The sequence below is a fragment of the Molossus molossus genome, unplaced genomic scaffold (genome assembly GCF_014108415.1).
Source record: "Molossus molossus isolate mMolMol1 unplaced genomic scaffold, mMolMol1.p scaffold_m16_p_12, whole genome shotgun sequence".
Taxonomy (NCBI): domain Eukaryota; kingdom Metazoa; phylum Chordata; class Mammalia; order Chiroptera; family Molossidae; genus Molossus; species Molossus molossus.
The window spans coordinates 86,301,425-86,327,016 of record NW_023425347.1 but is presented as its reverse complement, the minus strand read 5'-3'; the positions used below and the strand labels follow the sequence as shown (position 1 = coordinate 86,327,016).

General features: G+C 45.5%; 1 protein-coding gene and 1 pseudogene across 2 annotated transcripts in view; both read left to right on the top strand.

The window, feature by feature from the left end:
• Nucleotides 1–24,701, top strand: part of ARID1A (AT-rich interaction domain 1A) — an 81,871-nt gene extending 57,170 nt beyond the window's left edge. Inside the window, exons 5-20 of one of the 2 annotated variants that reach the window (XM_036256548.1) lie at nucleotides 5,537–5,777; nucleotides 6,060–6,149; nucleotides 6,661–6,828; nucleotides 7,540–7,852; nucleotides 9,506–9,651; nucleotides 9,746–9,855; nucleotides 11,492–11,701; nucleotides 14,739–14,946; nucleotides 16,528–16,660; nucleotides 16,833–17,008; nucleotides 17,367–17,517; nucleotides 17,599–17,736; nucleotides 17,820–17,916; nucleotides 18,057–18,948; nucleotides 19,512–19,642; nucleotides 21,392–24,701. In XM_036256548.1, coding sequence (XP_036112441.1) covers nucleotides 5,537–5,777; nucleotides 6,060–6,149; nucleotides 6,661–6,828; nucleotides 7,540–7,852; nucleotides 9,506–9,651; nucleotides 9,746–9,855; nucleotides 11,492–11,701; nucleotides 14,739–14,946; nucleotides 16,528–16,660; nucleotides 16,833–17,008; nucleotides 17,367–17,517; nucleotides 17,599–17,736; nucleotides 17,820–17,916; nucleotides 18,057–18,948; nucleotides 19,512–19,642; nucleotides 21,392–23,119 — 4,932 coding nt within the window. In that variant the 3' untranslated portion in view covers nucleotides 23,120–24,701. The remainder of the gene's footprint in view (nucleotides 1–5,536; nucleotides 5,778–6,059; nucleotides 6,150–6,660; nucleotides 6,829–7,539; nucleotides 7,853–9,505; nucleotides 9,652–9,745; nucleotides 9,856–11,491; nucleotides 11,702–14,738; nucleotides 14,947–16,527; nucleotides 16,661–16,832; nucleotides 17,009–17,366; nucleotides 17,518–17,598; nucleotides 17,737–17,819; nucleotides 17,917–18,056; nucleotides 18,949–19,511; nucleotides 19,643–21,391) is intronic. The other variant, XM_036256549.1, reaches the window with a different exon arrangement.
• Nucleotides 8,188–8,283, top strand: LOC118627457 (annotated as a pseudogene).
• Nucleotides 24,702–25,592: the final 891 nt, after the last annotated feature.

The window sequence follows — 25,592 nt, the reverse complement described above, 5'->3', positions numbered from 1 at the left end:
TGAATGTAGTTGAGGCAGGAGATGATACTTGATCCTAAGCTAAAAGGATGATGTCAGCCTCTGCATCTTTTCTTCCCCCTTCCTTACCACCTGCTTAGCCCTAGTGTGGAAGTATCACCAGTAGCAAGAGGCAGCCTTTTCTGTATGTTGATTTGTTCTCGGTATTTTAGCCAGCACCAGTTAGTCTGCTCTCTAGGCAGGGATGGCAGTTAATCTGTTGGACTGAGACCACTCATTGGAACAATGGTGCAGCAGCTCCATACTGTGGAACCTCTACCAGTCTGGGTTGGGTCAGATCACCCTTCCTTCCATTTAGCAAAGACTGAAGGGGGCGGGGAAACAGAACCTATGACTGAAACTTTATTGCACTAAACATTTTTTTAAAGTGTTTGATAGAGAGGTAGCCTCTTTTCCTCCCGACCCGTGATAAATATGTTGCTTAAGCAAGCGTTTATGGAGAAACCAGGTCTCCCGAAAACGTATGTGCCTTAAGTAATCCCCGTGTAGTTAAGTTTGTTTTGTTTTTGAGTTTGTCAAATCTGTTGCTTCCTTTCCTACCATCTGCCTTTCTTCAAGGGTTTTCCAGCCTCTTCTGTATTCTTTAGGATTTTCTCCCATTCTCCAGCATGGGAGTAGCCTCCTGCCATAGCCATGAATCTGTTAGCCTAGGAAAATACTTGACAAATTGCTAGTGCAGATTTGGTCATTTCAAGCTGTGCATTTGGACTGTTTTCATTCAAGGATCATTATTTAAGTAAATATGGTTGCATTGCAAGGTTCCCATCACACAGACCTGCACAGACTTACTTACAAGCATGTGTGTGGGATTTACCTGGCTCTCTTGGTGGGTGATTTCCCTGCCAATAGTTAGTACAACTTTGCAAAAGCTCTTCACAAGTGAAGGAATATGAGGAAACCATGTAAGGGTTAACAAAAGCTTCATTTCTCAAAGATTCAGCCAAATTTATGAGAAAAACCTGAATCTGAGCATTGTCATGAGCCTGTTCTTTAGATTTGCCCGTTGATGTTATTTAATCTGCTCAGCAAAGAACTGATGTCATCTTCATGAGGCCCCGTTAGGATATTATTTAAACCCCCCTCATTTAACCCTGATCTGGTATCTTTCTGCCTGAAAATGTACTTCATCAGGCAGCCAATTCATGTTAGAACTTGCAGCCCTTTCTGTGAGAGCACTAGCAATCCCCTCCCCCTCCACAACACACCCAGTGAGGTATGGACTGTGTAATTTTGGGCATGGTTTTGTTGTGGTGTGAAGAGAAGGTGTTAGCTGCTGAGTTCTGTTTGTCAGCAGAGCCTGACAAACCCATGCTGGCACTCACTGGGACTGGGCAACCAATCACAGCTGGAACAGTTATCGTCATGGAGTCCCTATGGGCTTTCTCTATCAGGTCACATCCCAAAATAACATTGGGCAGTATTTCAAGTGAAGAAACGAAGTCTTTCAGGGCTGTAGCCAGCCTGGAGTGTGAGATTCTGTGTGAAATAGTTGGACCTGCTCCAGTGCTTTTGATCTGCATGGTAGATGAGCAATAAAATGCATGAAACACGTTGGAAACACGTGAGGAAATTCTCCCTGGCTCTGTTGCTTCCTTGGAACTGGCAGGGCAATGAGTGGGCTGATCCTCACCTCCCATCTCTTAGCAGGATTATTCTTAGAGGAGAGCAAGCCCAGGAAAACAGATCTTTCCATTTAAGAGGTAGTGCTGTAATTCTTTCAGTGGTTCTCCTAGAAGATACCTGTTAGGCAGGCCCTTTGGGGAGTACTAAGAACCTGAGTCCTGAAATTCTAAAGACAGACCCCACTAGGGAGAATTGGGGCTGGAATTGATTGAACTTTGTCTGTGATAAGTATGTTGTGGAAAGCCAAACTTGTTAAGCACATTGAGGTCTGACTCAACAGCCAGACATCCGGCTTTTTGTGGAACAAAAGACCTGAAAAACTGGCTTTTTGTAGGGTAGAAAGCTGAAGTGTCTCCTGTGCAACAAAAGGACATGGAGTTCAGAGCAATATCTGTTCATGTAGATAGAAGGGGGGAGACTTCTTTTGGAGTCTACCCTTACAGCTCCCTCCCATTTCCTAATAAAAACATTTACTTATGCCCTGGCCAGTTTGGCTCAGCGGTCAGAGCGTCGGCCTGCGGTCCAGAGAGACCCGGGTTCAGTTCCCGCTAAGGGCACGTACTTCGGTTGCAGTTTGTCCCCGGCCCTGGTTGGTCGTGCGGGTGGCAGCCACTCGATGTGTCCCTTCACATCGATGTTTCTCACTCTCTCTCCCTTCCTCTCTCTCCCTCCCATTCTATCTGTACAAAAAATGGAAAAATATCCTCGGGTGAGGATAAAAAAAAAAAAAACATTTACTTATTGTCAGTCACCAGGACTGAAGGGTATGTCTTACATCTTACACTGCTTGTGTGTTGTCATATCTCTTATACCAGGGTATTGCTACTGGTATTGCATATTTCATATGATCCTGACCATATTGTGACAGTGGCGTTTCATGCGTATGCCCCAGGGTGTCACAAACTCAGATTTATCCAGTCTTCTCATTGTATAAGGAAACCAGAGCCTGGTTTGTTGCCAGCTTGCCCAAGGTCACAACTGATAAGTACCAAGAGCTGGGCCTTAGTCTTCTAACTCAAGGATGTGGTGCTTTTTCCTCAGTCCATATAGTATCAGCATAATGGAGAGCTTGGGGTTCCGCAGACCTGAAATCAAAATCTAGTGTCTGGCATTTACTTGCTGGATGACTTAGACATGTAACCCAATCTCTCAGAGCATCAGTTTGCTCATCTTCAACATGTGAGTGGTAGAAGTACCTACTTCTAAGAATTGTAGAAAATTAAGTAACTCTATAGGATGCCTAGCATATCGTAGATGCTCAAATGGTAGTTATTGTTAATGTAAATGATCTGTCCTTTCCTGTGCCAACATTTTGGTTCTTAATTTTTGTTATTTTTAATCAACTACCCTCATGCTGACCAGTTGCCATCTGATGAAAAGGACAGTTTGAGAGATTGGCCTCAAATCAACCAAATCAGAGAGATAAGAATATTAATGCTACTGCCTTCCCCACTATTATATTTGTGCCTAGGAATCCCAACCCATGTGGTACTGCTGTTGACAGTGGTTTATTTCACACTTTTTTCTCCAAGGATCTCAGAGCACTTTACCAAGACTGGCAGCTCTCTGAGTGCCTCTGTGAAGGAAGCCACCACCTTGTCACCACAGATATCTCCAGGGTCTTGAAGCCCAGGCTCAGAGGGTTCCAGTGTTTTTGTTTTCTTCGGGCTCCTGGGATACCGTCAGCTGGACTAGGACATTCACTTGTGGATCTATGAAGAGTCTAGTTTTGTACAGAAGTGTGACTGAAAGAGCATCCGCAGGCCCTGCTCTGACTCTGTAGCCATGGTTGGCGGGTTGTGGTTGGGTTTTTTTTTCTTTTCCCTCCTCAGTTCCTCAGAAGGTCTCCAAGGTTATACTCCAAATTGAATAGGGTTCCTCTGTTGAAGGTAGCAGAAAAAGGAGCAAAGGGGGACTTTGGCTTTACCTATACTCTCAGAACTGTTTTTACCATGAGAATATTCATGTTTTACTTAAAAGACAGAAATGTTCAAGACATTATAATTTTTCAAAGCCATTTGAACAGAGCCAAGTTCTTGTCTTATGGATAGGCCTTTGATTCTTATTCTTTTCCAAAATACACTGATTTATTTATTTATTTATTTATTTATTTATTTATTTATTTTAATGTTAGCAGGTAGTTTTTATTAGCAGAAGCTGTTGGTTTGATAAGGGATGGAGACTATAGGAAGGAATGCTGAAGTCCCTAAAAGAGAGCATTGGGCTGTGGCTTCTGTTACAGACCAGAGATTAACAAGTGGCTTTTGAGGCCTTTTCTGGCATACATCATTGGCTCCTCTCATCATCTTGCTGCCTCTTTGAGTTTACTCTCCTTGGCTCAGATAGCTTAGCCCTCAACATGGAGATGGAATCCTCCTCTCTTGGGATGAACCTAGGGCTCTTGTTTTAATAGCTCCAGGTACTTTAGTCCTTTGAGGGGAAGAGGCTCTTTGGTGTTACCTAGAGAAGGGCTTTTTGAGTTCCTGTCCACGTTGGAACTATTCTAATTGCATTTCTAAAGCATGCTGTGGTGTACTAGTTCTGTTTCTTATAGGAAAGCTAGCATTTTCTGACTTCTCAGCTAAAACTGAGAGCTGGATATAGACACAAATGCACACCTACCTGCCTTGCTTTCAGGGCAAGCTTTGTTTCCATAGAACTCAACAGAAGGTCCAGTCAATCTGGATACTTGGAATAGAGCCTAAATGTGCCCTCTAACCTCCAGTGTTATTGTGAGAGTTACCTTGAACTGTTATTTCCAAGGTGAGCTTGTTATGGGACTAGGAATAGACTCAAATCAGGCCTCTTCAGATGTGTCTCTTTAAGAGAACTCTTTTCTTATCCAAAACTCTCATACTTTGTTCAAGGTACAGTTAGTTTCTAGTCTGAAGTTAATGTGTAGTGTTCAGCCAGTGGTATTACTAGAGAATGAACATAGGGCAGGGGGTAGGGTTGGGGGTACATTTCCTTGGGTGAATATTTTATATTTTAAAATATGGTAACTTGGAGAAAGTGAGTCCTTGATAAATGTAGGTTATAATAATCTGATAGAGAGGGTATCTGTGATTATTGCCCAAACTTGCTAACATACTCTTATGGCTTCTGGTATTATCCTGGCAGCATTTTATAAAGCTTTCTCAGTGGAAAAGAACTAAAGGCTCACTGAATTGCTACTCTCTTATGACTGTGGAAGTTGAGGCTGGGAAAGAAGATAAAAGTACTACATTTGCTTCTGGTGGATAGACCAGAAGTCAGCAAACTACAGATTGTGGGCCAATTACTTTTATTTTTTTATAAATAATCAAATGATGCCCTGGCCAGTTTGGCTCAGCAGTTAGAGCATCGGCCCGTGGACCAGAGAGGCCCAGGTTCAGTTCCCACTAAGGGCACATGCCTCGGTTGCAGTTTGTCCCCCAGCCCCAGTTGGGCTTGTGTAGGTGGCAATCAGTCAATGTCTCTCTCTCTCTCATGTCGATGTTTCTCTCTCTCTCTTTCTCCCTCTCTCCTTCCTGCTCTGTCTGGAGATAAATGCAAGAATGTCCTTGGGTGAGGATAAAAAACAAACAAACAAGTAAATCAATATAAATAATCAAATGGGTGTGGCTATGTTTCAGTAAAACTTTATGTATTATCTGTGACTGCTCTTTTGCACTACAATGGCTGAATTGAATAGGTGTGGTTGAAGAAGACTATATGGCTCGCAGAGTCTAAAATAATTTCTCTCTGGCCCTTAATAGAGAGTTTGCTATACATAACTATGGTATCATGACAACATAATGTGTGTAGTACTCTTGCCCTTGGTTGTTTAAGGAAAATGTTAATCATGTAGTAGGATCGTTGAAAGAAGGGTCTTTCTGCCTAATATTGCTAATTGAGGTATTGTGGTATGTTTCAGGATCTGTCTGGTTCAATAGACGATCTCCCCATGGGGACAGAAGGAGCTCTGAGCCCTGGAGTGAGCACATCAGGGATTTCCAGCAGCCAAGGAGAGCAGAGTAATCCAGCTCAGTCTCCTTTTTCTCCTCATACCTCCCCTCACCTGCCTGGCATCCGAGGCCCCTCCCCGTCCCCTGTTGGCTCTCCTGCCAGTGTTGCTCAGTCTCGCTCAGGACCACTGTCACCTGCTGCAGTGCCAGGTACCCTTAAGTGCTGGGTTTTGCGGGGAGGGAATGGGGACTGGCTTCAAACAATGTCAGTGAGCCCCAGCCTTCCACTGGCAGAGAAAGCGTTTCTGGTCATGTCTGCAAAGCTTCCCTTCGGCATTTGAAGAAGGAGATGGGAGCCCCTTTTTGGCGCTCTCTGTATGTGGTACTGGGATGTGCTTGGCCTTCCCAGGAGCCATTTCCAGCTCTGAATTGACCTCCTAACTAGAATTCCAGGCTTAGCCATGATTGGCTTACTTTCTCTGTCTGGAGCAGGCAACCAGATGCCACCTCGGCCACCCAGTGGCCAGTCGGACAGCATCATGCATCCTTCCATGAACCAATCAAGCATTGCCCAAGATCGAGGTAAGAGCCTGAGCTTGAGGGAGGGATAAGGCTGACACTTGAATGAATACCTTTTGGAGAACTATATGATCATGAAGCTTAGGACAATCACAGCAGCAATTGTGGAGTTAAGAGTGGGCTTAGCCATGTTGTGGCTCCAGAACTGTGTTCCCCCATAGTCATTCTTTGTTTCTCGGTGTTTTTGTTTTGATGGATTCCCCCATACATTCATTGTGCCTAATTTGGTCAGCAAATGCTAAGTTTCATCTTTACTCTTTAAAACCTGCATCATTTTGTTTTTTTGTAATTGCTATTTGCCTTTTCAAACCCCCATTTAATAGAGAGTTGGCATGATCTGGTTAATGGCTATGTCACTTTGGAGGGTGCCTAAAGTGGCACACAATTATATAGCAAATAAAGTAGAGACTTCATTCAATTAGTTGCTAAATAAAATGGTGAAGCCTAGGATAAGGGAGAGCTTTTGTTCCCATTGTACCAAGGTAATAACTATATGGGCATTACTCACAAATAGGTTACATGCAGAGGAACCCCCAGATGCCCCAGTACAGTTCCCCCCAGCCCGGCTCGGCCTTATCTCCGCGTCAGCCTTCTGGAGGACAGATGCACACAGGCATGGGCTCCTACCAGCAGAACTCCATGGGGAGCTATGGTCCACAGGGGAGTCAGTATGGCCCACAGGGTGAGTATACTACCCAGTTAGGAGTACATAGAGATGAGACGAGAAAACAGTTCCTTGTCTGAGATGAGACAAGAAAACAGTTCCTTGTGTGATAGATATGCTGCTATCTGGGCTGGGGTATGTGAATAGGACTGTTCTTTGCCTTTAATTCACCAAAGCCAGGCCCTAAAGTAAGGCAGGATTGTCATCATGGGAAAGTCCTTGAATATCCCTGAGCCTCTGTTTTACCTATAAAATGGGGATATGGTGTTTAGCTCAAGACTGAGTACAGACACTTAATAAATGGTAATTATTGGTTATTATACTTGTTTTTAGTAAATTAGTCCTAATAGAATGGATCTTTCTTCAAAATTAGCCCTATGTGAACTAAAATGTCTTTTATATAGCATGGGAGAGAATACTAGAATATAAAAAAGAAATAATTTGGGGAGTTGTTGGACCTGGATCTGGATAGCAGCAAAGCCAGACTTGCTTACCAACCAGTCTTGCTCTGTGCTGTCTTTAAGATGAAGGGACAACTGAGGCCCATGTTTATATGCTTTTGCCCTCTCCTTTACTTTTTTTTTTAATGGGGTAAAGGGTATCATGAAGTTGGTCTCTTTCCAGACCAATTGTTTATCATCTTTGGAGTTTTAGGGTTTGAGCAATATTGGTGAGTTGCTAATGAGTCACTAACCAAGTCTCTGTCTTCTTTCCTTTTTCCTCTTCCAGGAGGCTACCCCAGGCAGCCAAATTATAATGCCTTGCCCAATGCTAACTACCCCAGTGCAAGCATGGCTGGAAGCATGAACCCTATGGCTACTGGAGGTCAGATGCATGGGCAGCCTGGCATTCCACCTTATGGCACACTCCCTCCAGGGAGAATGAGTCATGCCTCCATGGGCAACCGGCCTTATGGCCCTAACATGGCCAATATGCCACCTCAGGTTGGGTCAGGGATGTGTCCCCCACCAGGGGGCATGAACCGGAAAACTCAAGAAACTGCCGTCGCCATGCATGTTGCTGCCAACTCTATCCAAAACAGGTAAGACCTAAGAAGTGAAGAGGGTGTCAGTACTAGGAAATAAATTGTAGAGTCACTCAGGTCATTGAGATAGTTCTGGACCTAAATCATGTCATCTTGGCTAATATGCATTTTATTGAGAGCTCTTTAAAAACTAGGTTTTTTTACAGTGAAAGACACAGCAAAAGCTCTGATTCTTAATCATCCTCGATTGGTATCGAATTTCACATGACCAGTGAACTTCATAAAGCACAGGTTATTTTGATTAGTAAAAATAAGTCTTCAGAGTTTCCTCATTTCTTCTGTCAATTTAGTTTCTTAGTTTCCAAAGGGATTTTTTTTTAAATCCTCACCCAATCGCTTCTCGGCCTTTTGGCTAAGATCAAGTGTAGTATCTGTCTTATCAGTTTAATCCTCACCTGAGGATTTTTTTCTTCTTCTATTTATCTTCAGATAGAATGGGAGGGAGAGAGGGAGGAAGAGAGAGAAACATTGATGTGAGAGGGACACATCAACTGGTTGCCTCCCGCACCACCCCGACCAGGGCTGGGGACAAACCGTAGCCAAGGTACATACCCTTGACCGGAACTGGACCCGTGACTCTCTGGTCTGCGGGCCAAAGCATTGAGGAAAACTGGCCAGGGCTCCAAAAGGATTTTTAGTAATACACATGACTTGGCTCTGTGGTGTGAGAAATAAAGAATGATAAGATTCTGGTTTGCCATTTCTCCTACTATTCTATGTGGTCCTGTGCATTTGACTTTGGTGCTAAGGTACAGAAAGCTCATGTGATTTGGTTTAATGACTTGAAGATTCATCCCTTCTTATCCACAGACTACAGTATATATGATTCCTCTCCTTTTTTTAATAATTTTTTCTCTCTCTCTTTAGAGAGAAAGAGAGAAACATCAATGAGAGAGAACATTAATTGACCGCTTCCTGCATGCCCCCCACTGAGGATCGGTCCACAACCAGGGCATGTGCCCTGACCGGGAATCAAACCGGTGACCTCTTGGTGCATGGGTCAATGCTCAACCACAGCCAGGCAGTGCCTACAGTTCTTAAAGTGATTCGTCTTACTGGGATGTTGATGAATCAAGGCAGAATAGGGTGCTTGACTGTAACTGTAAAGAGGTGGGATTTGGTTAGTGCTTCAGAAAGATGAAAGCACAAAGATTGTAGTAGGCCCATCAAGAAAGAATGCAGAGCCTTACCCCTTCCACCCAGGTGCTTTGCTGTTTATTGCTCTAGTTTGGTTGGGGTTTGATGTGACAAAGAGTGATAAAATTGATCATTTTAGGCCTTTTGGCTTAGAGATGGCTCTCAAATGGAAACACTTTTGACTTTGAAGGTACCTTAAAAGCTGGCAGTACTTAAGAGACAGGGTAGGACCTTTATTCTTCAAGGAGTGTTTCCTTAAAAATTAAGCTGTGGTTTTCCATTTGGGGCTTGAACCCTCTTAGAACCTTTTGTGAGAGGTAGAAAATAAAATATTTAAGTCAGGTCGTGGTGATTGTAGTTTGGGGGACCCATACACTTTTTCCTTATAAGGCTAACTGGATGATCTTGGCTCACACAACCCTATTTAGCTCAAGTCCAAATCTGAAAGCTTAGTGTCTCTAACTTTTGTGTATGTGTGTCTTTCTGTCTTTCTTTTTTCATTTTCTGTCTTAGGCCACCAGGCTACCCCAATATGAATCAAGGGGGCATAATGGGAACTGGACCTCCCTATGGACAAGGGATTAATAGTATGGCTGGCATGATCAACCCTCAGGGACCCCCATATTCAATGGGTGGAACCATGGCCAACAATTCAGCAGGTAAGTCTTAGTCATTGCTCACCTAGGGATTTCTTCCGGAGTAATCTTCATGTCACAAACCTATTAAAGTTAAGAATTTTTTTCTCTCTTATAGGGATGGCAGCCAGCCCAGAGATGATGGGCCTTGGGGATGTCAAGTTAACTCCAGCCACGAAAATGAACAACAAGGCTGATGGGACACCCAAGACAGAATCCAAATCCAAAGTAATGATTTATATTTTTACTCCTTTCAACTTCCTTCTATCCTTTCCAGTGATAGGAAGGAAAAAGAAGAGGGTGATTAGACTCTAGCTTTTTATGATACCAACTAAATTGTCTCAGAAAAGGTTGTTTCATCTTTTTTTTTTTTTTTTTTTAATCATCCTCACCCGAGGACATTTTTCCATTTTTTGTTCAGGTAGAGTGGGAGGGAGAGAGAGGAACAGAGAGAGAAACATCGATGTGAAAGGGACACATCGAGTGATCGCCACCCGCACAACCAACCAGGGCCGGGGACAAACCGCAACCGAGGTACATGCCCTTAGCGGGAACTGAACCCGGGTCTCTCCGGACCGCAGGTCAATGCTCCAACTGCTGAGCCAAACCGGCCAGGGCTCATCTTCTTATGAAGGGTCCCAGGATTATAGCTCATTAAATTATGTTTGAGTTAATCTATGGGTTTCTGATGTAAAAAACATAACGTTCTCATAGCTCTCTGTTATGGAGGAAATGCCAGACCTGCAGTGTAGAATTTTCTGTGAAACTGTATCACCTGTCCTTGTGCATTGATAGATGGTATGTGCCATGGGCAACTAGTTGGACTTTTCTTCCTGGACTGTATGTACTAAGAGCAACAGGAATGGTTGGTGCCCTATGTTCTGTAAAGGAGGAAATGAAGCAGGCAGGGTTTGGGTCCTTTGCCTCCCTGTAGGTTGGTACTGACTGTGCTGTCTGTTGGGCCATGTGGCAACCTGGGGACCAGGTTCAGCATTTGAGTAATTCGAAACATTTCTGCCTTTTGTCATGCCTCATTTTCCCTATTTTATAAAGTAGGGGAAATAAAAAATCATAGCTGCCACCTTCTATGGACCTTCACTCCTGGCTCCCAGACTCTTTTAGCCATCCTCCTAGTCTTGGACCAGGATACTATCCAAAGCCTTTCAAGTAGTTGGGCAACTCTTCCTTTCTTAAAAGGAAGTAGAGTGTTTTGTTTTTTCCATTTTAGTCCATCCCATTGTCTCAAGATCATGTTTTGAGTTTCTTGAGTTCTCTGAAACAGTCTATAAAAGTGTCCAGCCCCCAGGGGCTCGGTTGTAGTGTCATCCCATATACCAAAAAGATTTCAGGTTCAATCCCTGGTCAGGGCACGTACGGGAGGCAACCGCTTGATGTTTATCTCTCTTTCTCTCTCTCTCGCTCTAAATCAATAAAAACATATCCTCAGGTGAGGATTTAAAAAAATAAAAGTGCATCCAGGCTCCTAGGTAAGTAGTGGTAGTAACATTGATGTCAGATGGACAAGGATTTGACACTCAGCCATGCTACTTGAAAGCTGTGAGATCTTAGGCATGGCCCCCTTATGCCTGCTTCCTTATCTTTTAAGAGGGTATAATTTATAGTGCCTAATATCTAGAGGCATCTAGCACAGCACCTAAATGTAATATATAGTCAGCATTTTCCTTGTTTTACAGGAAGAGGGTCTAGCTCTCTTTTGGCCTTTCAGCCTAACAAAGGCAGGGCAGGTGTTAGTAACCACCCCAGAACAAGGTTTGTTGCTATCCTAATTAAGGGACTTCTAAGACCCTTGGCATAGGCTTTGAAATCTAACCAGTTCCTAAGAATCTTGATCTGCCCCTTCCAGAAATCCAGTTCTTCTACTACAACCAATGAGAAGATCACCAAGTTGTATGAGCTGGGTGGTGAGCCTGAGAGGAAGATGTGGGTGGACCGTTACCTGGCCTTCACGGAGGAGAAAGCCATGGGCATGACAAATCTGCCTGCTGTGGGTAGGAAACCTCTGGACCTCTATCGCCTCTATGTGTCTGTGAAGGAGATTGGTGGATTGACTCAGGTGAGTGCCTGGCACTTGACTTCTCTTGTGGTTTCTACAAGCCTCTGTCAAGGTACTCAGTAGCTTCACCTAGCGTCATTTATCCCACAGGGACATTACCCTCTCCTACTCTCTCTCTCTCTCTCTCTCTCTCTCTCTCTCTCTCTCTCTTTTTTTTTTTTTTTTTGGTATTTGCCCCGGGTGGGAACCAAACCCAGGACTCTCTGGTCCGCAGGCCGACGCTCCAACCACTGAGTCAAACTGGCTAGGGTTACCCTCTTCTACTCTCTGAATCCCATACTGACAGACCTGGGAGCACAGGCTTCCAGAAGATTAGACTTCCAAAAGGCTGAGACTTCTTGGTAGGATGAAGTATTAGTATTATGTTTACTGTATGTATAGGGTCGCACTGGTTTGCAAAGATAGGGAAAGCCTGTGGGCATTCTGATTCCATGGGAGGCAGCCTGGCACATTAGACAAGGGTAAGATTCAGAGAGATAGGACTGGTTTTGACTCCTGTCCTAGCTACCACTTATATGGGACAATAATAAAGGTTTATAACCACTCTGAGCCTTAATATTTCTTGTTTTTTCTTAATGTTTTATATTTAATTTTTTAATTTAATTTATTTTTTATAGATTCCCTTTTTCCCCCATTGACACCCTCCTCCCATTCCCACGCCCACCCGACCTCCCAACCCCAGCAGTGTTGTCTACGTCCATTGGTTATGCTTATATGCATAAGTTCTTTGCTTTATCTCTCCCCCCTCCCCGAAGTTTGTCAGTCTAAACCCTACTTCTATGTCTCTGGGTCTATTTTGTTCACTACCTTCCTAATATTTCTTATTGTAAAGTAGGGACAGTACCCTGCTAGACTGTCTAAAGCTAGAAATAATACAGCTTTCAGCAAGATTTCTGCCACATAAATTGGTCTGCAAAATGGTACAGTGGCCTACCCTGGTCAGTTTTGCTCAGTTGGTTGTCATCCCATGCACCAAAAGGTCACAGTTTGATTCCTGGTCAAGGCACATAAGGAAAGCAATCCATTGATGTTTTTCTCTCTCTCTCTTTCCCTCTCTCCTCCTTTATGTCTAAAACCATATATATATATATATTTTAAATATGTTACAGCGGTGGCCAGAGTAGTTGCTGACCCTTTCTAGGAAACTTCCCAATAGAGATGGGATTTTAGGAGCTTTTTAAAAGAAATGTTTTATGAAGGGAGAAGTAGGTGGGAAGTTGTGTTTAGTTACTCTGTATGGGAGACTGAAGTGAATGAATTCATCTCTGCTACAAACCTCTGACCTGAACACCACCCTGAGTCTTGCCTCTGCCCTGATACTTTATAGCTTTGTATTACACTCAGCCCAAGAGGCAAACAGGTGACGCAACGCTGGCAGCACAATTGGCTTCCAAACTTTCCTCCTAAGTGTGTTCTATAGTCATCAGACCAGGAGCCTGTTGTTGGTTCTGAGTTTGTGGCTGACCTCGGGGAGGCGTGGCTGGGAGGGATATATTCCAAACCTTCTAAATCAGAAGAGGAAAACAGCTGTCACCAGCAGAAAAGAAAGTGATTGGAATAAAGCCAACCAGCATTCAGTTATGAATTCCCTCTCCCTTCAGGCTTTATTTCCTTCCCCCACAAAGAAAAATAAAATGACACGTGTGTACCGTCACATAAGTGATGTGGGAAGCAAGGCCACAGAGGCTTCTGAAGTGACCCTGGGCTTTTCCTGCTGTTCTCCTTGGTGCTAGTTCTCACACACAGGCCTCTCCTGCCTGTAAGGAAAGGAAGTATTGAGTTAGGTTTGGTATACTTTTAATTGGGTGGGCTTCTGAACTTAAGATAAGGTACAGAAAGAATCCCAAAGTCTGGGCCTGCCTTAGTTTACAAAAGGCTGCCAACCTTGTATATGCTATGATGTATTTGCTATGAACTCTACAAACAGTGCAGTGGAGAAAAGAGTGCTGTTATAAGTTAGTTTGTGAAGGCTCCAAGAAGGCAAAAGCTGAGTCCTTTTTCTGAAGGATTTGTAGGGTTTATGTAGAGGGAGAGGCCATTCCAGTTGACTGGCCCAGGTAGCCTGGAGATGGAAGTGAATCTGGAATGTAGTCTGCCAACCCTATCTCCAGCTTCAAGACTCTATTCAGCTATTACCTTCTCTAGGAAGTTTTCCTGGTCACCTCCCCTCTGTCTGGGTTTGTTCTCTTTGCTTCCTTATCACTCTCCTCTTTGGTGTCATTGGTACCAGATCAACAGGTTTCACAATATACTGAATTTCCTTTGTGGATTGGAACTGGAAAGCCAGTGTTCCCAGCCCTTGAGAGATAGGCTTGCCACATGGTGGGCAAACAAGCATAGAATACATGAAGAAGGAGACCTGCCTGACTAGAGCAGACAGAGTAACTAAACAGATTGGGAATGGTATGTCCTGAAGCTGAGAAAAGGAGGCAGGACTGTAGGCTGGCTTCTGGGAAGGCACAAAAGAAGTCATAGGGTCTCCACCATCTGGGCAGTCAGCAGTGACTGGTGAGGGAGAGGGGCTTATAGTTACATGTCACTGAGATGTAGGGGAGTAATGGCACAAGAGTGTCAAAGGAGCCCAACACTGAAAAAAAATCAGATGTGAAAACCCCCAATTTGACAAAGTCAAGCAGGGTGGATGTTGATGTTACCACACATCTCCATTTTATAAAATGTTCATTTTTATTGGTGCATTTAAAATAGGATTTGGATCCGATGGTGATTAGCACATAATTTTTCAGCAGTACACATGAACAGATCATACCTTCTTAATTCTGTTCTGTCTAATAGTGATGTGAAATTTGTCCTATTATATTTTCCCTAATAGTTGTAAAGATCTGTGGATAGAGTCTGCTGAGGGTAGAAGAAAGTCAGCCACAACTTTAATGTTTATTGTGGACTGTCCACCAAGTGGAGTTAACTTTTATGATTAACTGAAAACTGATTCCACAAGAGATGGGTAACTGGTAGCCTGATGGGGTTTGGGACTTGTGGGCAGGAAGATGTACCCCGGCTCTTCTGGTTGGTTGTGCAGGTCAACAAGAACAAAAAATGGCGGGAACTTGCGACCAACCTCAATGTCGGCACCTCAAGCAGTGCTGCCAGCTCCTTGAAAAAGCAGTATATCCAGTGTCTCTATGCCTTTGAGTGCAAGATTGAACGGGGAGAAGACCCTCCCCCAGACATCTTTGCAGCTGCTGATTCCAAGAAGTCCCAGCCCAAGATCCAGCCTCCCTCTCCAGGTAGGGATTGGGTGAGCTCCACCAAGGCTCACCCTTCAAGGGTAGTATTCAAGTGTCCAGGCTTCTTGTTCACCAGCGCCTGCCACAAGGGATGTATGCTCTGCCCTATCACAGGACGTATTGGTTGGCAGACAGTGGTGACTCCCTTGGGAAATAGTCTGCAGCAGCCCTTAAGTTTTAATTTTCATTGTGTACCTGGCATTTTGCCAAATGTTTTTAAACTAGTGAGTGGGAGGGATAACAGAGGAGTGGGGAAATCTGACAAATAGCATTGAGGCAAGACCATCCAGGATCTTTGGCCCATTGATGTCATGTCAGTGCCTTAGACTGCATTTCAGACTAGAGCCCTGAATTCCCCAGGGAGTTGAGATGGCAGTGAATGGGAAGGAAGTGGTGGGGAGAGGATATGAATGGGACTCTGATAGGCGTGCCTCTGCCTACCCTCCTATCTGAGAGGAGGCTGGGGCCTGGGCAGGCATGGGAAGGCCAGGACTCATAGAAGTTTGGTGTAAACACATGTGCTCTGGTGTTGACCTCTGAGGGTGTAATGAATGCCTAAGATGACTCATCAGCTGGGGAGGCCCAAGCAGTGGGTTATCTGCTTCTGGGAATGGTAACTAATGGAAAACATTAATTACTGATAGTTCTGTGCTCATCACCTTAGCAGTGGTTCTCAACCTTCCTAATGCTGCGACCCTTTAATATAGTTCCTCATGTTGTGGTGACCCCCAACCATAAAATTGTTTTTGTTGCTACTTCATAACTGTAATTTTGCTACTGTTATGTCTTTTTCTTTTTTTTTTTTTTATCCTCACCCGAGGACATTTTTCCATTTTTTGTTCAGATAGAGCAGGAGGGAGAGAGAGGGGGAGAGAGAGAGAGAGAGAGAGAAACATCGATGTGAAGGGACACATTGAGTGGCTGCCACCCGCACGACTAACCAGGGCCGGGGACAAACTGCAACCGAGGTACGTGCCCTTAGCGGGAACCGAACCTGGGTCTCTCTGTACCGCAGGCCAACGCTCCAACCGCTGAGCCAAACCGGCCAGGGCTGCTACTGTTATGTCTTAGGCGACCCTTATAAAAGGGTCTTTCGACTTCCAAAGGGGTTGCGACCGACAGGTTGAGAACCGCTGGCCTAGAGGAACATTTGAACCTGACTGGTGACACTGGTAGCTGCTTGAGAATAGGAGCTCCTAGGCTCCTAATGTGCGCTGCTTATTTGGGACCTCTCTACCCATGATTCTGGGGGCTTTGACTGGGAGCTTGTGTACCAGCATTACATGGTCAGATAGGGTCCTTAAGGGGAAGTGGTCAGGGAAGCTAATGCGGAGACTCAAGAAATCAACAGCATGGTAATGGTATCACCATACCACTCCCATTCTCCAAATGTGAAACAGCAAGGACCATGATAGAGCCCTCAAATTCTCTGAACTGGTCTTGAGATTTCCTATGGAGAAAGGTGACTTAGGCTTTAAAGAACCCTAGCTTTAGTCTTATAACAGTCTTTTCTGAAGAAATCCCAGCGTGTGTTTCTGAGAGTTAACACTTTCCTGGCTCACCCCGCATTTCTGTCCACAGCTGGATCAGGGTCTATGCAGGGGCCACAGACACCTCAGTCAACCAGCAGTTCCATGGCAGAAGGGGGAGACCTGAAACCACCAACTCCAGCATCCACACCACACAGTCAGATCCCCCCTTTGCCAGGCATGAGGTAAGGCCACAAGCAGGGCAGGTGGTTTGTGGGACCCTGGGCAGAAGTGCATGAGCTCCTGTGTGGTCTGGTGTGGTCCCTGCTCTGCTGCCCAGCTGTTGACTTCCATGTGTTCTGTGTTATCAGAGGAATTGCTTTATTTGGGGTTTAATTGACTTTCCTTGCTCTGGAGCAGGAGCAATTCAGTCGGGATCCAGGATGCTTTTCCTGATGGAAGTGACCCCACATTCCAGAAACGGAATTCCATGACTCCAAACCCTGGGTACCAGCCCAGTATGAATACCTCTGACATGATGGGGCGTATGTCCTACGAGCCAAATAAGGATCCTTATGGCAGCATGAGGAAAGGTGACCAATTGCTGTTGGCCTTATACTCTTGAGGACAAAGCAGGGAAGCGGGGTGGTAGCTTGAGAGTGATTCGGATTCTTGAGCCATCCTCTGAGATGAGGCATTTTCAGACCTAACTCTACCCGTCTTCATCTTTTCTCCCTTGTCTTCCTCTCCCTGCTCTCACCTTGTTACCACTTAACAAGTACATGTTTTTTGCTGATTGGGGCCTCTTTAGATCTCTGTTTTAAATCTGTCAGGAAAACTAAAGGAACAAACGAGCTCTGAAGAGGTCATGGGTCTTTGGGGCTAGGAGAATGTAGATTGCTAGGCTTGCTCACCTACCAGTTTGCTTACTGCCCGCCTTTCTGCACCCAGCTCCAGGGAGTGATCCCTTCATGTCCTCAGGGCAGGGCCCCAACGGCGGGATGGGGGACCCCTACAGCCGAGCTGCTGGCCCTGGGCTGGCAAATGTGGCAATGGGACCACGACAGCACTATCCTTATGGAGGTCCTTATGACAGAGTGAGGTAAGCATGGCCCCCACTCCTGTCCCACCCCAGAACCCCACAGCTATAGTGGACTCAACATCATTCTACAATTTTGTTTAGGACGGAGCCTGGAATAGGACCTGAGGGAAACATGGGGAGCACTGGAGCCCCACAGCCTAATCTCATGCCTTCCAACCCAGACTCGGGGATGTATTCTCCTAGCCGCTACCCCCCACAGCAACAGCAACAGCAGCAACGGTGAGTGAAACCTGGTTTCAGTGCTACTGTGTTTCTGGTTTTGCCATTTCCCACCCTGATCCTCTTTTTCCTTCCTCCTACAGACATGATTCCTATGGCAATCAGTTCTCCACTCAAGGCACCCCTTCCGGCAGCCCCTTCCCCAGCCAGCAGACCACAATGTATCAGCAGCAGCAGCAGGTGAGGAGGGTATCTGTATCTTTTAGAGGGGTAGAAGCAAACCAAGTCCAGTGAGTATCTGGTGTAGCCTTGTTGACAGCTGTGGTTCTTATGTCCCTGAGTGCAAAGTATTAACTTCCCCCCGATTGTCCCTGTCTTAGAATTACAAGCGACCGATGGATAGCACATACGGCCCTACTGCCAAACGGCATGAAGGGGAGATGTACAGTGTGCCATACAGCACGGGGCAGGGGCAGCCCCAGCAGCAGCAGTTGCCCCCAGCCCAGCCCCAGCCCGCCAGCCAGCAACAAGCTGCCCAGCCTTCCCCTCAGCAAGATGTGTACAACCAGTATGGCAACGCGTATCCTGCCTCTGCTGCTGCTGCTACTGAGCGCCGACCAGCAAGTGGCCCCCAGAACCAGTTTCCATTCCAGTTTGGCCGAGACCGTGTCTCAGCACCCCCTGGCTCCACTGCCCAGCAGAACATGCCACCACAAATGATGGGTGGCCCCATACAGGCATCAGCTGAGGTTGCTCAGCAAGGCACCATGTGGCAAGGGCGTAATGACATGACCTACAATTATGCCAACAGGCAGAACACAGGCTCTGCCCCCCAAGGCCCCGCCTATCATGGTGTGAACCGAACAGATGAAATGTTGCATACGGATCAGAGGGCCAACCATGAAGGCTCATGGCCTTCCCATGGCACACGCCAGCCTGCATATGGTCCCTCTGCCCCTGTGCCCCCCATGACAAGGCCCCCTCCTTCCAACTACCAGCCCCCACCAAGCATGCAGAATCACATTCCTCAGGTATCCAGCCCTGCTCCCCTGCCCCGGCCAATGGAGAACCGCACCTCTCCTAGCAAGTCTCCATTCCTGCACTCTGGGATGAAGATGCAAAAGGCAGGGCCCCCTGTCCCTGCCTCTCATATAGCACCTGCCCCTGTGCAGCCCCCCATGATTCGGCGGGACATCACCTTTCCACCTGGCTCTGTTGAAGCCACACAGCCTGTTTTGAAGCAGAGGAGGCGACTCACTATGAAAGACATCGGTAAGGAGGCCTCTCTGATTAGCTTGTGTAATCTGCCCCTTTCCATCTTGTCCATTGTTCTCTCTCTATCCTAATATTCTGGATGAGGTAAAATCTGATTGTGTTGACTATAAAACAGAACCAAAAAAATTTGGGTGGCCCTGGTCGGTTTGGCTCAGCAGTTAGAGCGTTGGTCCTCGGACCAAAGAGTCTTGGGTTCGATTCCCAGTTAAGGGCACATGCCTTGATTGCAGGCCCACGTGGGAGGCAACCAATCCATTGATGTGTCTCCCTCTCTCCCCTTTCCACTCTATCTAAAAATTAATGGGAAAATATCCTCAGGTAAGAATTTAAAAAAGAAAAATTGGGGTAAGAAATAAATCTGATTTCAGGCTTTTACGGAAAGAAGTGGCTATGCAGTGATGCCCTAAGAGGGCCTTTGAAGAGCAGATATATGTTATCTCCCAGATAGGAATGGCCTCCCTTTGTTATCTTCATAGTAGCCTGACTGATGGGCCAGCCCTGGGGGTGACCTCCAGCCAACCTGGGCTTGATGGATGGATGACATGGAGATTTTGTTTCAGGAACTCCAGAGGCATGGCGGGTAATGATGTCCCTCAAGTCTGGCCTGCTGGCAGAGAGCACATGGGCATTAGACACCATTAACATTCTACTGTATGATGACAACAGCATCATGACCTTCAACCTCAGTCAGGTGAGTACAGGTGCCTGGGGAAGATTGGAAGGTTGGAAGGGACTGGGATCTTCTTGAAGTTGATAGTGCAAAGTGACAAAGGAAATTAAGCTGTCCCCGTCTAATGTGGTCTCCTTTCTCTTGCTCCCTCTCTGATATCTTCTATACCAATACTTTGCCACTGGCCATGGGCTCAGAATATTGAAAACAGTAATAATTTGTGTAAGGTATCAGGATTGACTTCAAAGAGAATTTGAAAGAAATTCTTTGGTATTGATAAGAAATGCAGATTCTGTTGATGTCAGCTAGTATACCATGTTTTCTGGACTACCAAGAAGAACCTGTAGTCTTCATCGATGATTAGAATAGTTTCTTTATTTCCTTCCTTATTTTATCCACTTGAATAGAAGAGACCTTTTTGATCCCATTTTCCTAAGGTGGGGGCTAAGGGGTGGGGTAGAGGTTGATGATATTCTTGCAGAGGTGATTCTCCAGACCCTCTCTCCACAGGACATGCCCTTGAGTTTTCCCAGTAACTGGGAAGGTTTCTGCTGTACCATCCTACTCTTTCTTTTGATCAACCTTAGTACCTACCAACCAACCCCTCTATCAAGGAACTGACTTAAGGGGGCATTATTATTAATAGTTACCGTTTATTGTGCCCTCGCTTTGTGTCAGGTTCTTCATATTTTCTTTCATATCATACAGCAGCGTTCTGAGGCAGATGTGGCCACTTAGTGATGAGTATATAGGCTCAGACTCTTATCTTTGCCTAGATTCACACAGTTGTTAGCCTTTCTGATTCTAAAACCTAACTTTATATCTATTGTATAATTTTGCCTCCCATGAGAAAATAGAAGAAAATTGATTGAGCAATTTTTATATTCCAGTCATTTGATATATTACATTTAGACCTCAGAACAACCCTGTAAACTTTAGGAATTTCCGGAAAGATGGAAAAACTATAGCTTAGAAAGTTAAATCTCACAGCTAATTCCTAGAAAAGCCAGAATTCAAACCTTGATTTTTCTGATTCTATAACCCTTATTTTTTTCATCCTGCTATACTGGTGCACCAGAAATTGATCTTACTGGAAATAAGGGTTTTCTTTTAGAGGTAAATGGCCTATACAAGATCCAAGCTGGAATTTGGCTCTCCCTAGCACCAGCTTGGACTAGTGTTTGGCGAACCATAGCCTTATCCCTCTCATTATGTTGCATGATTCATGGAGGTCCAGCCTCCTAGAATGTTGGGGAGCTTGAAGAGAAAAGAGCAGATAAACATCTGTTCAAACTGCATTCCCTCTCTCCGCTCCTGTTGTGAGGGGTCATCCCACCATGCCTTGGGCTCCACTTGGCAGTGGGATATAGTATTTTAAGAGGGACAAGAACAGTAACTGACAGGTAGGAAACTGGGCCTGGTGAAGAAAAGCAGAAATTGATTGGGAAAGAGGAGGCTGAGATGTGGTGGCACTAGTAGTGAGATGCAGAGCTTTTGGTCAGCATTTTCATCCTAAAGATAGGCTTGCATGAAGGTGGGTTGGTTGGGTAGAAGAAGGAACTTTGTGCCCATTATGGGAAAGGTTAAAAGACTCACTCTGTGAAAAGCCTTTGGAAAGGAAGCACCTCTGCCTTTCTTAGTAATACAGATATCTGACCTGGAAGGAAGGGGGGAGATCAGATAGAAGACCCTTGGAGGCTTCTTAAGTCATGAATTCTTATCTTAAACCACTTTTCTCCCTTAATTTATTTCCTGTTCTTTCTCTTTTAGCTCCCAGGGTTGCTAGAGCTCCTTGTGGAATATTTTCGACGTTGTCTGATTGAGATCTTTGGCATTTTAAAGGAGTATGAGGTGGGTGACCCAGGGCAGAGAACACTGCTGGACCCTGGGAGATTCAGCAAGGTGTCTAGTCCAGCCCCTGTGGAGGGGGAGGATGAGGAAGACCTTCTAGGTCCTAAACTAGAGGAGAAAGAAGAGGAAGTAGTTGAAAATGATGAGGAGATGGCCTTTTCAGGAAAGGACAAGGCAGCCTCAGAGAATAGTGAGGAGAAACTTATTAGTAAGTTTGACAAGCTTCCGGTAAAGATCGTGCAGAAGAATGACCCGTTTGTGGTGGACTGCTCAGATAAGCTTGGGCGCGTGCAGGAGTTTGACAGTGGCCTGCTGCATTGGCGGATTGGTGGGGGGGACACAACTGAGCATATCCAGACCCACTTTGAGAGCAAGAAAGAGCTGCTGCCTACCCGGCCTCATGTGCCCTGCCTACCAGTCACCCGGAAACATGTCGCAGCAGCAGAGGGTACACCAGGGACAACAGAACAGAAGGGCCCCCCACCTGATGGCCCTCCAGAAAAACGGATCACAGCCACTATGGATGATATGTTGTCCACCCGGTCTAGCACGTTGACTGAGGAGGGAGCCAAGAGTGCAGAGGCTACCAAGGAGAGCAGCAAGTTTCCATTTGGCATCAGCCCAGCACAGAGCCACCGGAACATCAAGATCCTAGAAGATGAACCCCACAGTAAAGATGAGACCCCACTGTGCACCCTTCTGGACTGGCAGGATTCCCTTGCCAAGCGCTGCGTCTGTGTCTCCAATACCATCCGAAGCCTGTCATTTGTGCCAGGTAACGACTTTGAGATGTCCAAACACCCAGGGCTGCTGCTGATCCTGGGCAAGCTGATCCTTCTACACCATAAGCATCCAGAACGGAAGCAGGCACCACTAACTTATGAGAAGGAGGAGGAGCAGGACCAAGGGGTGAGCTGCAACAAAGTGGAGTGGTGGTGGGACTGTTTGGAGATGCTCCGGGAAAACACTTTGGTCACGTTAGCCAACATCTCGGGGCAGTTGGACCTTTCCCCGTACCCTGAGAGCATTTGCCTGCCTGTCCTGGATGGACTGCTACACTGGGCAGTCTGCCCTTCAGCTGAAGCCCAGGACCCCTTCTCCACCCTGGGTCCCAACGCTGTCCTCTCCCCCCAGAGACTGGTCTTGGAAACCCTCAGCAAACTCAGCATCCAAGACAACAATGTGGACCTGATCCTGGCCACGCCCCCCTTCAGCCGCCTGGAGAAGTTGTATAGCACCATGGTGCGCTTCCTCAGTGACCGAAAGAACCCGGTATGCCGGGAGATGGCCGTGGTATTGCTGGCCAACCTGGCGCAGGGAGACAGCCTGGCAGCCCGTGCCATCGCAGTGCAGAAGGGCAGCATCGGCAACCTCCTGGGCTTTCTGGAGGACAGTCTTGCTGCCACACAGTTCCAGCAGAGCCAGGCGAGCCTGCTCCACATGCAGAACCCACCCTTTGAGCCAACTAGTGTGGACATGATGCGGCGGGCTGCCCGTGCACTGCTGGCCCTGGCCAAGGTGGACGAGAACCACTCAGAGTTCACGCTGTACGAGTCACGGCTGTTGGACATCTCGGTATCACCATTGATGAACTCATTGGTTTCACAAGTCATTTGTGATGTACTGTTTTTGATTGGCCAGTCATGACAGCCGTGGGACACCTCCCTCCCTGTGTGTGTGTGCGTGTGTGGAGAACTTAGAAACTGACTGTTGCCCTTTATTTATGCAAAACCACCTCAGAATCCAGTTTACCCTGTGCTGTCCAGCTTCTCCCTTGGGAAAAAAGTCTCTCCTATTTCTCTTTCCTCCCAGCTCCCCTCACCTTTCTACCTTTCTGTTCCTTGTCCACACCTTACTCCCCTCAGGACCCTATCCTATTTGAAAAGACAAAGCTCTGCCTACAATAGAAGACTTTTTTATTTTAACCAAAGTTACTGTTGTTTACAGTGAGTTTGGGGAAAAAAATAAAATAAAAATGGCTTTCCCGGTCCTTGCATCAACGGGACGCCACATTTCATAACTGTTTTTAATGGTAAAAAAAAAAAAAAAGGAAAAAAATACAAAAAAAAACCCTCTGAAGGACAAAAAAGGTGACTGCTGAACTGTGTGTGGTTTATTGTTGTACATTCACAATCTTGCAGGAACCGAGAAGTTCGCAGTTGTGAACAGACCCTGTTCACTGGAGAGGCCTGTGCAGTAGAGTGTAGACCCTTTCATGTACTGTACTGTACACCTGATACTGTAAACATACTGTAATAATAATGTCTCACATGGAAACAAGAGAAAAACGCTGGGTCAGCAGCAAGCTGTAGTTTTTAAAAATGTTTTTAGTTAAATGTTGAGGAGAAAAAAAAAGGCTTTTCCCCCAAAGTATCATGTGTGAACCTACAACACCCTGACCTCTTTCTCTCCTCCTTGATTGTATGAATAACCCTGAGATCACCTCTTAGAACTGGTTTTAACCTTTAGCTGCAGCCGCTGTGCTGCCACGTGTGTATATATATGACGTTGTACATTGCACATACCCTTGGGTCCCCACAGTTTGGTCCCCCTCCCAGCTACCCCTTTATAGTATGACGAGTTAACAAGTTGGTGACCTGCACAAAGCGAGACACAACTATTTAATCTCTTGCCAGACATCGCCCCTCTTGGTGCGATGTTGTACAGGTCTCTGTAAAAAGTCCTTGCTGTCTCAGCAGCCAATCAACTTATAGTTTATTTTTTTCTGGGTTTTTGTTTTGTTTTGTTTTCTTTCTAATCGAGGTGTGAAAAAGTTCTAGGTTCAGTTGAAGTTCCTGATGAAGAAACACAATTGAGATTTTTTCAGTGATAAAATCTGCATATTTGTATTTCAAACAATGTAGCTAAAACTTGATGTAAATTCCTCCTTTTTTCCTTTTTTGGCTTAATGAGTATCATTTATTCAGTATGAAATCTTTATACTATATGTTCCACGTGTTAAGAATAAATGTACATTAAATCTTGGTAAGACGTTTGTGAGGCTTTTTATTTTCAAACTATTTAAAAGCTTGACCTTTTGGGGGTGTGGGTCCTGTTCTTGCCACTCTGCCTTGGTGTGCTCTCTAAAAGGTGGATGGCATCCTGGACCCTGTCATTTCTGCACCATATTTCATTTTGCCTGTAAGAGGAAGTTCTAGGCATTAAAAGCTTGTTACCCTCTTGAAATAAAGTGAGTTTAAATAGCCAAAGAAATTGATGATACTCTAGAACAGCGATTTTCAACCATTTTCATCTCATGGCACACACAAACTAATTACTAAAATTCTACAGCACACCAAAGAATATATTTTTTGCTGATAAAAAATAAATATACTTTTGATTCATTCACACCTGATGGCTATTGTGTTGGCTGTTGTCATTTCTTTTATTTGACAATCTACGGGAAAAGAGGTCAATGCCCCTACTAGTAAGGTATTGTGTGTGTGTGTGTGTGTGTGTGTGTGTGTGTGTGTGTGTGTTTATCCTCACCCGAGGACATTTTTCCATTTTTTGTTCAGATACAGTGGGGGAGGGGGGGGACATTGAAGTGAAAGGGACACATCTAGTGGTCGCCACTCGGACGACACAACCAAGGCCGGGGACAAACCGCAACCGAGGTACGTGCCCTTAGCAGGAACCAAACCCGGGTCTCTCTCTAGACCACAGGCCAACACTCCACTGCTGAGCCAAACCGGCCAGGGCAAGGTATTGTGTGTTTTAAAATTTTTTGGTGCACCAGTTGAAAATCGCTCTCCAGAAAGAAACCTGGATAGTTGGCAAAGGGAATGATCTCTATTTTTCTTAGAAATTGTTAACAGCCCTGGCCAGTTTTGCTCAGCAGTTAGAGCGTCGGCCCGTGGTCCAGAGACCCGGGTTCAGTTCCCGCTAAGGGCATGTACCTCAGTTGCAGTTTGTCCCTGGCCCTGGTTGGGTCGTGCGGGTGGTAACCACTCGATGTGTCCCTTTCACGTCGATGTTTCTCTGTCCCTCCCACTCTATCTGAACAAAAAATGGAAAATGTGTTTGGGAGAGGATTAAATAAATAAATAAATAGAAATTGTTAACAATAAGACAACTGTTTATCCGGAGGTTGCCTCCAACTTAATCATTAATTTTTCCA